Here is a 13,746-nt window from a genome sequence, read left to right on the forward strand (position 1 = left end):
TTATGGGCATTACCGCAGACATTGAAATTATATTTATTCTGCAGAAAAGATCTCTTCAAACCATTTATAAACTTAGCTCGAGGACAGAATAGCGTAAAAAAATTAAAGAAATAGGTGTATTGAAGATTGCCTCTCAATATATGTTATTACGATAATCACTATTTATTCAGATTAATATACAAAAAAAAAATCCATAATAACTGATATGCAATCAGTTATTATGGAATATCTACTTAATACTAGACATAAAAATAACTGGTAACTCCTGCTTTCCGATTGCGTATGATACAGAAAACGTTTTTGGGCAATGGTAATCACATATATAGTAAAATACCGTGAAATATAATTAATTTACTATCATTAAAAACTTCATTAGGCACAATTAAACAATACATTTTGTTATTCATAAAATTTATACTTTTGGAAAAAAAAATAAGACAAAGAAGAAGACTGGACTGATCTAAAACAATAATTGTGAATAGTAACCACGTTGTTAATCTGATTTATTTAAAAAAGAACAACCACGCGAGTTTTGTGAATTGTGAAATTTAAAAGAATCGTTTAGGAACGCTTGTGTGCCAAAGAATATTACACAACCAATGACTTTTTAAATGATTGTACATCTTGAGAATGAAACTCCAGGTTATTTTAAATTAAAAAATGTGTTTATTATTCTGTTTTTGTTGTATATTGCTTATTATTGTAAAGGATGATATATAAAATATATAATATATATATATATATATATAAAACTTTCTTTCTTTCTTATATATAAGACTTTCTTTCGCCGGTTCTTCTCAGGTTATTTCCGAACCGGTGGTACACTTATGACAATCAATAAGTAAGTGTAACGCTTCTATATTGAATAAAGACTTTGACTGTTTCTTACCGTTTTTCTCGTTAGAAGCTAATTTCTGGAACGTTGATAGAGTTAAAATAATTACGATTCAAACACGCTTTATTGACAGCTGTGTAGTTATTGAAACAACACAGCTGTCATATTAGTCACAGTAGTCTTTATTTTATTTTATTTATTTAGTCTTATTTATATTAACAGTATAACAAGCGTGATGATCTTCAGCGGGGTGAATGTGCTCTTGGTTTGACCCTTTAAGCTATTCTGTTCAAAAAATATGTGATTACTACGTATTAGTTCTTTAATTATTACAAAAATTAAAGTCAATCAACTACAATTGGTTTTTTTTGTGGCTATGTGTATGAAATAGACGCATATTGCACCAATTATATATTGCTTTAAAAGAAGGCTTTTTAAGAATAACAATAACATTCTATTAGTGTCTATTCTTAATATTCCAAATTAAAGGAATAATTTTCAAGATCGCACAATGAATAGTTGCCGAAATATTAATAACCTCATGGAAGTTAACCGACGAAAACATCATGCTTACGATTCGTAAATGTGACGTTTATGAAAGAGAGCAGTGTCTCGTCGGGTGTCCCTTTGATAAGAACGTGTTAACATTTAGATAACAACAATAAAGGAAGGAATGGTGCTGGAGAGACACGCCTTTGTATTTTGTAGTAGATGGGTTTCTATGTATATTACTTTGTCTTGTTAGTTAGCTTGTTTTGCAATGCTTATCCACAGTTAGATAAAAATACGCTCGGAGAATATTAATCGTCATTTTTTTCGTTTATCGATTGTGGATCGATATTAAATTTCATAGTACATGAGCGACAGAGCATTGAACGGCTTTTTATTGTAATTTTTGTGAAAAATTGCGTCATTTGAGGACAGATGCCTTCGGCATGCCACACTCTGATGGAGTGTGCCGCTTGGAGGCCTCAGCGCCTTTCCCTGGCGACTTTAATCAGCGGAGACCTTTCGCTGCCGAGCGTGATAAATGCCATGCTTGGTAGCGAAAGGTGCTGGATGGAGATGGTCTCCTTCTGCGAAAATGTCATGTCGCAGAAGGAGGCCGCGGAGCGGGAGCGCGAGGAGAGTGCCTCCGCTGACCCGCTTCGTCGAAGAAGACCGGGGAGAAGACGCCAGCGCTATGCGCATCTTCTCCTCCCGCCGTGAGTGTCGCCGGGGCCAGAGGGTCTCTGTACCCCGAGTACCCCCTAGGATTTGGAGGCCCGCAGAAGCGGGCCAACCGTCGGGACGGCACGGTAGTATGCGCAAGCGATCCCGTGACGTCCCCCGACAAGATGGAGTGGGTACCGCTGGTTTTTAGTGGGTATTCCGGCGCCTTCAGCGCCGGCGAGTCCCACATACCCCCCCACCTTATGTGGGGGAAACACATAAATGTGTTTTTCCAGCGAGAAAAAAAAAAAAAAAAAAGGACAGATGCCTTTCTAGATAAACTTAAAAAGCAAAACCTTATCTAAATACAAATTTTGAGTCAAATTAGAGCATTATACAATATACTCGAAATAAATGCATATATAATATATGTCTATATACAAGAATTGCTCAATAAATATTATAATTTAAAGGCACGTGATAACTCCGATATTTGCCCGGATTTTAACAGTCTGTTAAATGTTATTCTCTAACTAAACAAATTGCATACAGCACAGCAACAATTGAGAATTAACAGCTTCACATATGCTGTTGTGTTTTTATTTACCGTTGAATAAAATAGATAATCATGCAAATAATAAAAGTTAAAACGATAAAGCAGTTAAAGATCTACTACCTTTAGGTAGATCCTCATACTAATCAATTATTCTATCGTTAAACATCAATACCTTAAAGTAAATACATGACACTAAATGTACCTGATAATCTCTAAGGTATCTTCGAAATTAGATTGCTTATTCGATATTTCAGAGGTACAGTTTTGTCCTTTTGTTTAAAGAGAACACGGGAGTGAATCGGTGGAGATAAAAATATCGACGCAATCACGTTCTCTGAATTTCTCTCGACGCACACTTACCTGGATGTTTTATTAAGCAATCAGGGATCTGTCGTTTCAAATTTAACCCTTATCCATTTCGAAATCATTCTGAAAGTCGAGGTATTAAATTTATTATCAATCATTTATTAGAATTTATTAGAAGATATTAATTGTTTCCTTGAGTAATAAATATTATACACTCTTACTCATTTATTTTACAATCATTTTAAATTTGATGCTAGAAGGTTAACCCTTGCCAACCAATGTCATTAATTTTTTCGGGGTTGTAAGTTCTATTCATGTGCGATACGGGTGAATTGGAATGTTTCGCTTTTGTATGTTTGTGGAATAAGGGAAATGTCTTTACAAGTTGGTCGGGTAGTCGGTATCTTATCTGTCGGTTGCGTGGTGGACGTGCGTAACAGTCGGACGCCACGCCTCCCGCAGCGTCTTCACCGACTGTGAAGATGCGCGCGCATTCCTACCCTGTGTTAGGGTCAGGCTACACTATTTTTTTCTCTTCTACGACTTTCGGGAATGATAGAAAAACTTTATTTACGTCAAAATTAAGGTAATTGTACTAAAATAAATAATTTATAAAAATTATATTTATTTTTACTCATAAGTCAATTAATGTTTTACTCGAACAATTATAGTAAAAATATATTTGTTACCTCAAAGAAATTTAACAATAAAAAGGTTATTGTAGTCCTGTCACAATTTGTGATTTAAGGACATTATTTTAGTTTAAAAAATCATTATTGGTTTAAAAGCAGGCAAAAATGTAAATAAATATACGAAATAAAAATGTATAAGTATACAATAAATAATAAAACCAAATGTACAGTATTCAATATCATATATAATATATTATGGATTCAATGATCAAAATATCGAGATTTCAAACAGTATAGGTAAAATAATTCAATATATACACCGCCTAATATTACGTGTCGTTCGCGCGATGCGTTGGGAAAAATCTCTAGCTAGAATCAGCAGCGCAGCGCCACGGTTCAGTCGCCGAAACTAAACGACGTCACGCGTGCGCCACCGCCATCTATCGGCCGGCCGCCGTCGTCGCACACCTGCCTTCGCGCGACACGACCACCGACATTCGCCATCGCGCTCGCACCAGTGGCACGTATAAATAACCTAAAACGTCTGATCGTGAAACAACCAATCGTCCAAAATATTATTCTCACGATTATATTCACAGTGACATTAACAGTAAATGACGGTGTAGACGTGATATAATACGAAGTTTTGGATTAAACACGCAGTGATTTTGCCTTGTGATTTTATCAATAGAAAGTTTGTAAGGACAAATGATAGTTTTGGTGGGCTGTCGACGGGCAGCCCCCAAATATTGTGCCAATATGTGGTGGTTTATATTTTTATGTGTGATCTACACTAAAACTATAACTGTGCTCGGTTCCAATATAACTGGAACAGTATCTGGAAGTAAGTACAATTCATAAATATCACGTTTAACAATTAGTTATTTCAATTTTTTCTCATTAACTAGTACGTAATACAAAAAAGACACATCGTTTTGCACTTTAATATAAACCTTCATTCAAAAAAAATATTATTATATACGTTATTTAGGAATATTTTTAATAATTTGATTAACAGAGTCGAAAATAACTGCAAATAAAATAATTTACAGAATGCTATCGAGCAATATATATTTACATACTTCTTTAACGGGTTTGTTACGTATGCACGTGGTTTTTTAGAATGTATATCATGTTTACATTATGTATATCTTATATATGTAGTAAATCATTGCATAGATATAGATAAGATACCCAATGTCACGCCACTTTTATATAGCTATTGTATTAGTCAGGCTTACACACCATAAAAAGTGACTAGGTATGGATATAGGTAACTAGACTGTAAAATCTTTCTGTAGTTCTTCGTAACTTTTTTTTAATTGTGGTTTTGTTTATATTATTAAAACTTCTTTAATTCACATTATTTGTGTAAAAGGAAACGTATGTAAATCAATGCATATTATTCAATGCTTAATATTTTAAAAATCGAATATCAATATAAAATCATAATAAAAAAAAATGCTATGAGTCCATCTCGGCTTCAAAGTAAAAAACGGCTTATTTAACTTCTAAGTTGAAACTCTAATAATAAATATAACTTTACGTACGTATCGTTAAAAATACGATTTTACTATACGTAGCTATTTCTTATTGGATTACCGCAATAATAAAGTTTAGGTACATAACTTCCTAACTCGCAATGTATTTTTTCATAATGTACCTTACCTTCGAAGACTATTTAAGCTTGTAGTTTTAATATTGTATTGGATTAAACAATACCACAGATAAGCGTATTCACTCAATACTTCCAAGAAAGTTTAATTCGTAGAAATTTAAACCTTATATTTAAAAATAATAATAATCAAGAATTGATACATAAATATTGATAAATACAAGTGTAAAATGTCCTACTGTTAGGAGTGTTTTATTGAACGTATAATAAGATTGACTAAAGTTTGATTGAGGTTTTGGGAGACAATAAAATTTACGATGGTTTTTTTTTTAAACATCGAATACCATTACGTATTAGCTTATGTAAATAAGCGCTGTCTGACATCACATTTCTAATGCAAGATCAATATTCTAGCTGTGAATTGATACTGGATCGAGTTACTAATGAAACATCGGTACGACTTCTAGATGCTAAGTGCTCTGTTAATTTTAATATCCGATACTGTTTCACTGCATTGTCTAGTCGAACCATTGTCTTATCTATTTCGGCATTTATTATTTTATGATGGATTACTACTATGGATTTAATAAAGTAATTGTTCAAGCGTTAAATATATGTACTAAATTATTTGTTTTGTTGATTTACTTTATTAATTAAATTAACAAATAATTTTGAATATAAATAAGTATTATTTTGAAAAACTAGCAGAATTATATAATATAGTAATTGAATATAATAATTTTATTCAAATATATTTCTTATCTCGAAGTGCAGCATATCGCTTTTTGGGGTTTATCGTAGAAACCAATAAAGACAATAATGAGACATATAAATATTATAAGATTGATAGGTAGTATCATACATTCTATAGATATCCGTGCCAAGCAGGAACCGAATCATCGACGTTCAATGCATATACTAAGACTGGCAGTCAAACGTCATATCATAAGTCCACCAACGCTCGACGCACTAAAAAAAAATTTCAAAAAAATAAGCAGATATTTTTTCATAAAGATACTTTATTCAATTAGGCTCTTGTGAATGCCTTTGAATTGTTAAATTGTTTATAACATAAACGAAAGCTATGTCTACCTCCGTTTCCGTAGTTACTCGTTTTCATCAATGCAATAATAATATGCAATTCAATTTAAATATTAAGAATGAATAACGAATGAAAATTCGAAGCTTTTATATCAGCCATTTTTAAAATTCAAGTGCGATATTGTTAATTAAATTAACATTCCAAAATATGAACGAATGATTCAATTGTATATAACAATATAATATTGTATCGACAACCTGTGATAATAAATATTGAATCTATAAGAAAAATTAACCATCCCCGTTAAACATCGGATATTAAACAGTATTTCCCTTGGATATGATATTACATTGGCCCAAACCGAAACATTGCAATTCCAAGTATTGGTGTTTAGTGGTAGAATATAAATTAGTGGTACCTAACGTAATGGGTCTGCATGAAGAACTAGTCTACCGTAACAGCCTGTGAATATCCCACTGCTGGGCTAAAGGCCTCCTTTCCTCTTTTTGAGGAAAAGGTTTGGAGCTAATTCTAGCTTATTATGGAATACACATGTGGCAGAATTTCAGTGAAATTAGACACATGCAGGTTTCCTCACGATGTTTTTCCTTCACCGTATAGCACGAGATGAATTATAATCACAAATTAAGCACATGAAAATTCAGTGGTGTTTGCCCGGTTTGAACCCACGATTATCGGTTAAGATTCACGCGTTCTTACCACGGGGCCATCTCGGCTCATAACTAGAAGAATCAAGAAAGATCAAGAACTAGTCTGAGTTAATTGATTGTAAGTGACATTCGTGTAAAAAATAATCGTCAAGTATATTAGTTTATTAAAAAGTGAAGTATCCTTGTCCTTGTATCATGGTCTGAGGTGAATTGTTATAAACACAAATTAAGCAAGTGAAACTTCAGTGGTGCTTGCCTGGGTTTGAACACACAATCATCGATTAAGATTCTGTGTTCTAATCACTAGGCCATCTCGGTTCTTAATTAGCTTATTGTTGTAAGATTATTTTATGAAAACGATAACCTTCCTACTATTTCATAGAAAATGAACGCAAGCGCCGGTAGTATCTGATGTCTAAACATCAACTACGCAGTAGTTTATTAATGCCGCTGATCTCAGTAATAGTAGCCTTAATATGTATCTAATCAAACAAGTCTGTTCATAGTCCTCATATAAACAAAGTCTCAATCGTTTCGTTAATTTACGTCTACATTGGTCAATTAAAATACGTGCAAATAATATCATACATATAACAATATTGCATAAAGTGTTAAATTCATACCAATTTATATGCACCTAGTAATTTTATATATAAACAAATTACATTGCATTGCCAAAAACCCAAAATAGAAATATAAACAACCGAAAGTAACGTAAGACATGATTCCTGAAACGGTACGAAGTTCAGTAGATTTGTGTGGCACGAAGCCAATTTAAAACGTGCTATTTCTGATTATCATATTGTAAATAATAACTAAATATCCTTTCGTTAACATGATGACGTTACGAAATTTTCTTCGAGTACAGAATGTTCAGTGACAAATTGGGTGGGCAAACGTTTCTACGCCGTTATGGCTGTCTCAATTTTGGCATTCCGCAGCTGACGCGACGACTATAAAATTTCCGTGGATGAAAAGAGTACAATCGCATTGTGTCGCTATAAAATGAGCTTTCTGTCCAAAGTGGGCGTCGTTATGTGAAAAATGGAGAAAGAATTGCGCTTGTCATACTTATTTTATTGAAGACACTGGTACTTTAGTCCCGAGTTAATTTAAGCGCTATTCGTCGCTTTAATATAAACGATATTTTTTAAAAAAAAAAGTTATATCTATTTATATGTTATAAGGATCTGTATTCGAATCCCGAATCGGGCAATTAAATATAGGTTTTTTGAAGAAAATCTTAATACAAGCTGAGGTCAGTACGAAGACGACAGTGTTCCGATTCAATGCCTCGGCGCGTAAAGCAGTTGGTCTTGTGCATAATTTTTCTCCGGTCGTGTTGGTTTTACTTCCCTATATACTATGAGAGTGATTTAAATCGAGAATGCACTTGTGTTTGTGCACATTATAGCATAACGGGCACTATAACGTCTTCTTTGCAGTCGGTCAGTCTTTAAGATTAAGTTCTGAGGTATACTATTATGATAATGATGATATCATATTTACATAACTTTATAAAACTTGAAGATAGGTTAAGTAGGGACTCATAACTAGCTAACATTAAACGAAAAATTTTAAAATTTACATGTTGAAATTTTGATAAATTCTCATGAACAGTCTCTACTCGTGTCGGATTACTGTTTCATTGGATTAAAAGAGTAGGGTATAGAGAGTAGTCTTTTTTCGAATTGATAGTACCTATTGGGTCACCTATCCTCGACAACGTTACCGGGCTGGGGGAGAGTTAAAATACTCAGTGGGATGTTGGGAACCCACTTAAGGGCTCAGAATACGCGCGTCCTAAGGGTGCTTCCTGCGAGGCCGAACTTCGGCTTAGGACACAACCGGGCGGCGATTTCGTCCAAAGGAGTGTGTACATGTGTTTTCGCCTACACTTGTGATATACGTTTCATGATCCGAGAATTTTGTTTCTATGTTATTAAATGTATTTTCTTCAATTTGGTATTTTTTGCTAAATATAATATGTATTAATAGATGAAACTTTTTTTTGCATAACAAAAAAAAATAACCAATATACATAAAATAAATACCAGAATATGCAGCGCGTTTCGGGGGTGGTTTTAGGATATATAATATTCTTAAATATAAGTAGCTGCGCTTCGCAGATTGATCCGCATTAAATTTTGACTATTGACTTGACACGCGTGAATTTCAATTGAAGACTGATGAGTATTTTTGTATTCCAATATATAATTGAGTTATTAATATCACTCTATTAATATTTACTGGTGGTAGGGCTTTGTGCAAGCTCGTCTGGGTAGATACCACCCACTCATCAGATATTCTACAGCAAAACAGCAGTACTTGGTATTGTTGTGTTTCGGTTTGAAGGGTGAGTGAGTCAGTGTTATTAAAGGCATAAGGGACATAACATCTTAGTTCCCAAGGTTGGTGGCGCATTGGCGATGTAAGCGAAGGGTAACATTTCTTTCAATGCCAACGTCTATAAGCGTTGGTGACTTACCGTCAGGTGGCTCATATGATCTTCCACTTACCTATACTATAAAAAAATCGATTTAAAATACATTTCGTACTTTTATTAAATGAGTACTTCCTCAAATATTAAGGGTGCGTGGCAATTCTTTAATATTTAACCTCGCCCAGTCGATCAACAAATCAAAATATATTTAATGTCATTACTTTTTTATCACATCAATATAGAAAAAAATGGGTCTCTTTAGTCATATAATACGTTTTCGAGAGGCATGCGTGTGGCATGCACAAATATATTATCTTTAAAGTGCCCGCCTGCGAAGCCGCTGTAGTATGTACTCGTATCTATAAATATTTCTTGCGGTAAATAAAACAATAACGAAAAATATAAAGAAGTGAGTATTGCGCATACGTTTCAAGGTAAATACAAATACCAGCGATGTAAATGAAAATAAAACAATTATGTTAAGTTTTTATATTGACGCATATTTTTCTTGGCCTTATAAAAAGTCGACGTAATATGTAAATAAATAAAAACTACATAAATAAATGGAAAAAATGGTTTGTCGTTTTTCGAGTTACATTAGATTTATGTTTATATATATATAATATACTTTAGATAAACTTAAATATAAATATACCTTTGTTAATTTTACAAAGATAGATATATAGGTAGGTCAATGTAGACAATAATTAAATTAATGTGTTAGTAACTTTAAAAAAGACATATAAACTTTAAAGACGGCTAATTTCCGCCTTGACTTACTTTTTTTTGAAACTACAGAAAGACATTTTTATGTAACTTATGACTATATTGTTTTTCAATTCTTATTTAACTGGAAGTTTCGGCAGACAAATTGGAATAAATGTATTTTCAAACGATGGTTTTTTTTTTTAATATACATTATTTTGATACCTACTTGTATTTGCAAATCCTCTTTATTTTATTTGTGTAAATCGATTTGAAAAATTATCTTTCTTAAATTAAAAGCCGAGATGGCCCAGTGGTAAGAACGCTTGAATCTTAACCGATGATCGTGGGTTCAAACCCGGGCAAGAACCACTGAATTTTCATGTGTTTAATTTGTTGTTATAATTCATTTCGTGCTTTGCGGTGAAGGAAAACATCGTGAGGAAACCTGCAGGTGTCTAATTTCACTGAAATTCTGCCACATGTGTATTCCACAAACCCGCACTGGAGCAGCGTGGTGGAATAAGCTCCAAACCTTCTCCTCAAAAAGGGAGAGGAGGCCTTAGCCCAGCAGTGGGACATTCACAGGCTGTTACGATTACGATTATTTAAACTAATAAATATTATAAATTGGTGCAAAATTAAACTTCGTTGTGTTAAAATCTCACGCGTTTACTGTTACTACTACTAACTACTGTTCTTTTAAGGGCTCTAGTTTTGAGGATAAAGTATGGAGCTTATTATACTATCCACTACACTGTGTTGGTGATTATGCATTTGGCAGAATTTCATCCAACATATTAATTAACCATGTGAATTATAAGTACACACAAATTAGATACATAAATACATATTGGTGCTTGCTTGTTTTCATTTCTTATTATTATTATACAAAGTTTGTCTCTAAATTGTTCGTTGGTAATTTTTTTAAACCCATTATTTTTTACTTAATTATACTTTTTCTCCCAATACTTGAAAACTTTTTTTTATCATAAAAGTTTTTGTTCGACTTTCAACATCGTTTTTTTACTGGCTTTAGTTCGATATTACTTTCAAGCAAAATGTTTATAATTATAAAGTTAACTCCAAACACCAGGTTCGGCCAATAAAGAGTCGAAGAATCTCAGTATCAGCTCGGAGTCTGAAAGTTGGAAGTGTGTACAGTCCCGTACCACGGAATGCCATCCCATAGGATTATGAGAGTAAGGGAATAGAGAGTACATCTGTGCTTGCGCACACACTTGTGTACGATAATATTTCCTGTGAAGTTGGCTATTATCTCTTGAGATTTGCCGCATTTACTAACTCTCAATATTTATAGTCCAGGTAATATTGAGGTATTTAAAAAATATCTGTTCAAAGCATAACGAAATGATGAATGGCCTTTGATAACACATTGTTTCTTTAAGAGATAAAAATTAAAATATTCTAAATAATAGTTTAATTGTTGTAGACTTTATTAATTCTTTTTTTATATTAAAATAAGAATTGAATTGATTGTTTTTCACTAATTACAGTCCTCCTGACCGATTTAGTCCGCGGCGTCCATTTTCAAGAGATTAGCCAACTGGGCAGGACATATTGTAGTGCACAAGTATATGCAGAAACACAGGTGCACTCTATTGCCTCTCATAATCCAATATGACGGCAAATCTGGCCGGAAAGACTTAAGGCACAGGACCAACGTCATTACGTACTTTATAAAGCAAAGAAGTGGAACACAGTTCCAACATTCAGACTGCTACTGAGAAATTTCTGATAGAAATACCCAATAGCTTTTTATCGGCCCGTTCTGGGGTTTGAACCCCTAGATCTGTGGCCTTATAAACTAATCACATGACCAGCAAGACATTCACAATTAATGTTATATTTAAAGTTAATAAAATAAACTTTTATTTTCATTCTATATTTAAACGAAGCTCGTGTTATTTCCGGATTGTATGAGTATTGCAATGTTAATAATAATAATATTCAATAAATTTGTGATGTTACACTACGATTGGTTTTTGAACTTTACATACAGCGATCAATACGTACCTACATTAAATATTGCGAGGGGATTGGTTCAGATTATAATACTGGAATAGTTAAAAGTCAGATTACATAATATGTTCAGAATTCTACATTTCGATAGATAGAGTAAATTAGAACGAGATATACCAGTGGTCAGAATCAGGTTGATCTTAACCAAAGAATTCGGTTTCCAATCCGGACAAGCACAACATTGTTTCATTTTCTTAATTTTATAAATTATTATATTAATTTCGCGCTTCAAGAAGGAAAACATCAGGAATTCATTGGCTGTGTTCGATTAAAACTGCCATACATACATTATACAAGACCCACTATAGGGAGATTAACAGGCTGTTTGCTCAATACAATAATAATTAATTCTTATCATAACAGTTTTTTTTAACACCACCGCCGCCGTAGATTTAGGCATTTTAAGAAATATTATCTTTGGTAACTTTGGAAAATAGGGAATGATAGGTACGAAAAATAATATATATAGTGAAACCGCGGCCCGCAGCTAATACATAACAATGATTTCTAATTAGCTTCTAATTATATTTACTAACCAATATATCTAATATAAAATCCTAATTATATATTTAATTAAGAATCTCGCTGTACATTGTCGTTCCGCGAACACTAATTTCTCTCTTTCTGTCATTATGAATTGATATTCAAAAGAAAAGAAATCATTTTTTACTTATAATTTATTGGTAAAGCCATTATAAAGTATATAACACTTTATACAAATGTCAAAATCTTATAAACATCTGAATTTGATGTATCCAATAATAACTCAAGTGCCTACTCCCTTATACCTTATAATGTTGCCAGCTGGTCGCATTTATAATGATGTTCAATTAACTCTTCTGGACATTCCAATCCGATATTCAACGTTGACCTCGATCTTGTATTGGACCATTGTCATTAAGCCTACAGCTTCTATTCTATGATGATATTCGTAGATAGGCAGCTGTTCGATAAGCGAGGGTTCGAATGGGCACTGCTTGAAGCGAAAATAAAATTTACACAACTTTCACCTCTCTACCAAGAACAATAAGTTCGTATTTGGTTTGGTTTTAGTTTCACATCAGGCGTTTGTTCATGTAACGGTCAATTGGTTTCCAACATCTATTAATTGTGAGCGCTTTGAATATTGTTTGTAAGTGTTGAAGTTTGAAACGCTGGTCGGTGCTTTCAAGAAGCGCAAAACACGAGCTTTGTTTTATCTTTATTCAAAGAAGTTTCTGTATTCAGATATCTGTACAAGCTTTTTTTGTAAATAAAATTATATTACCAACGGTTAGGTCATTCTGACATAAAAGGAAAATATATTTAATTGGATGATATCTAATATGTTTTAGAAAAAATATAATTATAAAATATGTTTTCAATTTATATTAAGTTTGAGTCTAGTATAATTAAACATTATGTAAAATTTCGTAACATAAAATTAATTGTAAATTATTATGTTTATAAGTAACGTTTGATTATTCTCATTTTTTATTCATTAATTTCGTAAAAAATCGCTTTGAAGTGTATTTCAGTAAAAAATATTAATGTAATTAATTTTTTTTTGGAATTCAAGTTTTTGGTATTTAAGAGTCGTTTCTATAACAAATTTTTTTTATTAGGTTTAAATGAAATGAAATGTTCTTATATAGAAAACATAAAATCTTTTTTCTGTTAATATTCTATGTATTTACGAAACGTACTTCTGATTGAGTCAAAACTTTGTATGTAGTTGCGGCCTAACTTATAAACGTTGTTCAGTAG

At 32.7% G+C, this 13,746-nt stretch overlaps 1 protein-coding gene across 6 annotated transcripts in view; it reads left to right on the forward strand.

Annotated features, from left to right (window-relative positions):
* Positions 1-3,879: 3,879 nt before the first annotated feature.
* LOC126781062 (low-density lipoprotein receptor) overlaps positions 3,880-13,746 on the forward strand; it is a 207,476-nt gene continuing 197,609 nt past the window's right edge. For 2 of the 6 annotated variants that reach the window (XR_007670609.1, XM_050505903.1), the window contains exon 1: positions 3,880-4,325. Coding sequence is in view for 5 of the 6 variants with exons in the window: in XM_050505903.1 (XP_050361860.1) it covers positions 4,190-4,325 (136 nt within the window). In the remaining variant the exon portion in view is untranslated. The remainder of the gene's footprint in view (positions 4,326-13,746) is intronic. The other 4 variants (XM_050505850.1, XM_050505865.1, XM_050505875.1 and 1 more) reach the window with 3 other exon arrangements.

The sequence above is a fragment of the Nymphalis io genome, chromosome 1 (genome assembly GCF_905147045.1).
Source record: "Nymphalis io chromosome 1, ilAglIoxx1.1, whole genome shotgun sequence".
Taxonomy (NCBI): domain Eukaryota; kingdom Metazoa; phylum Arthropoda; class Insecta; order Lepidoptera; family Nymphalidae; genus Nymphalis; species Nymphalis io.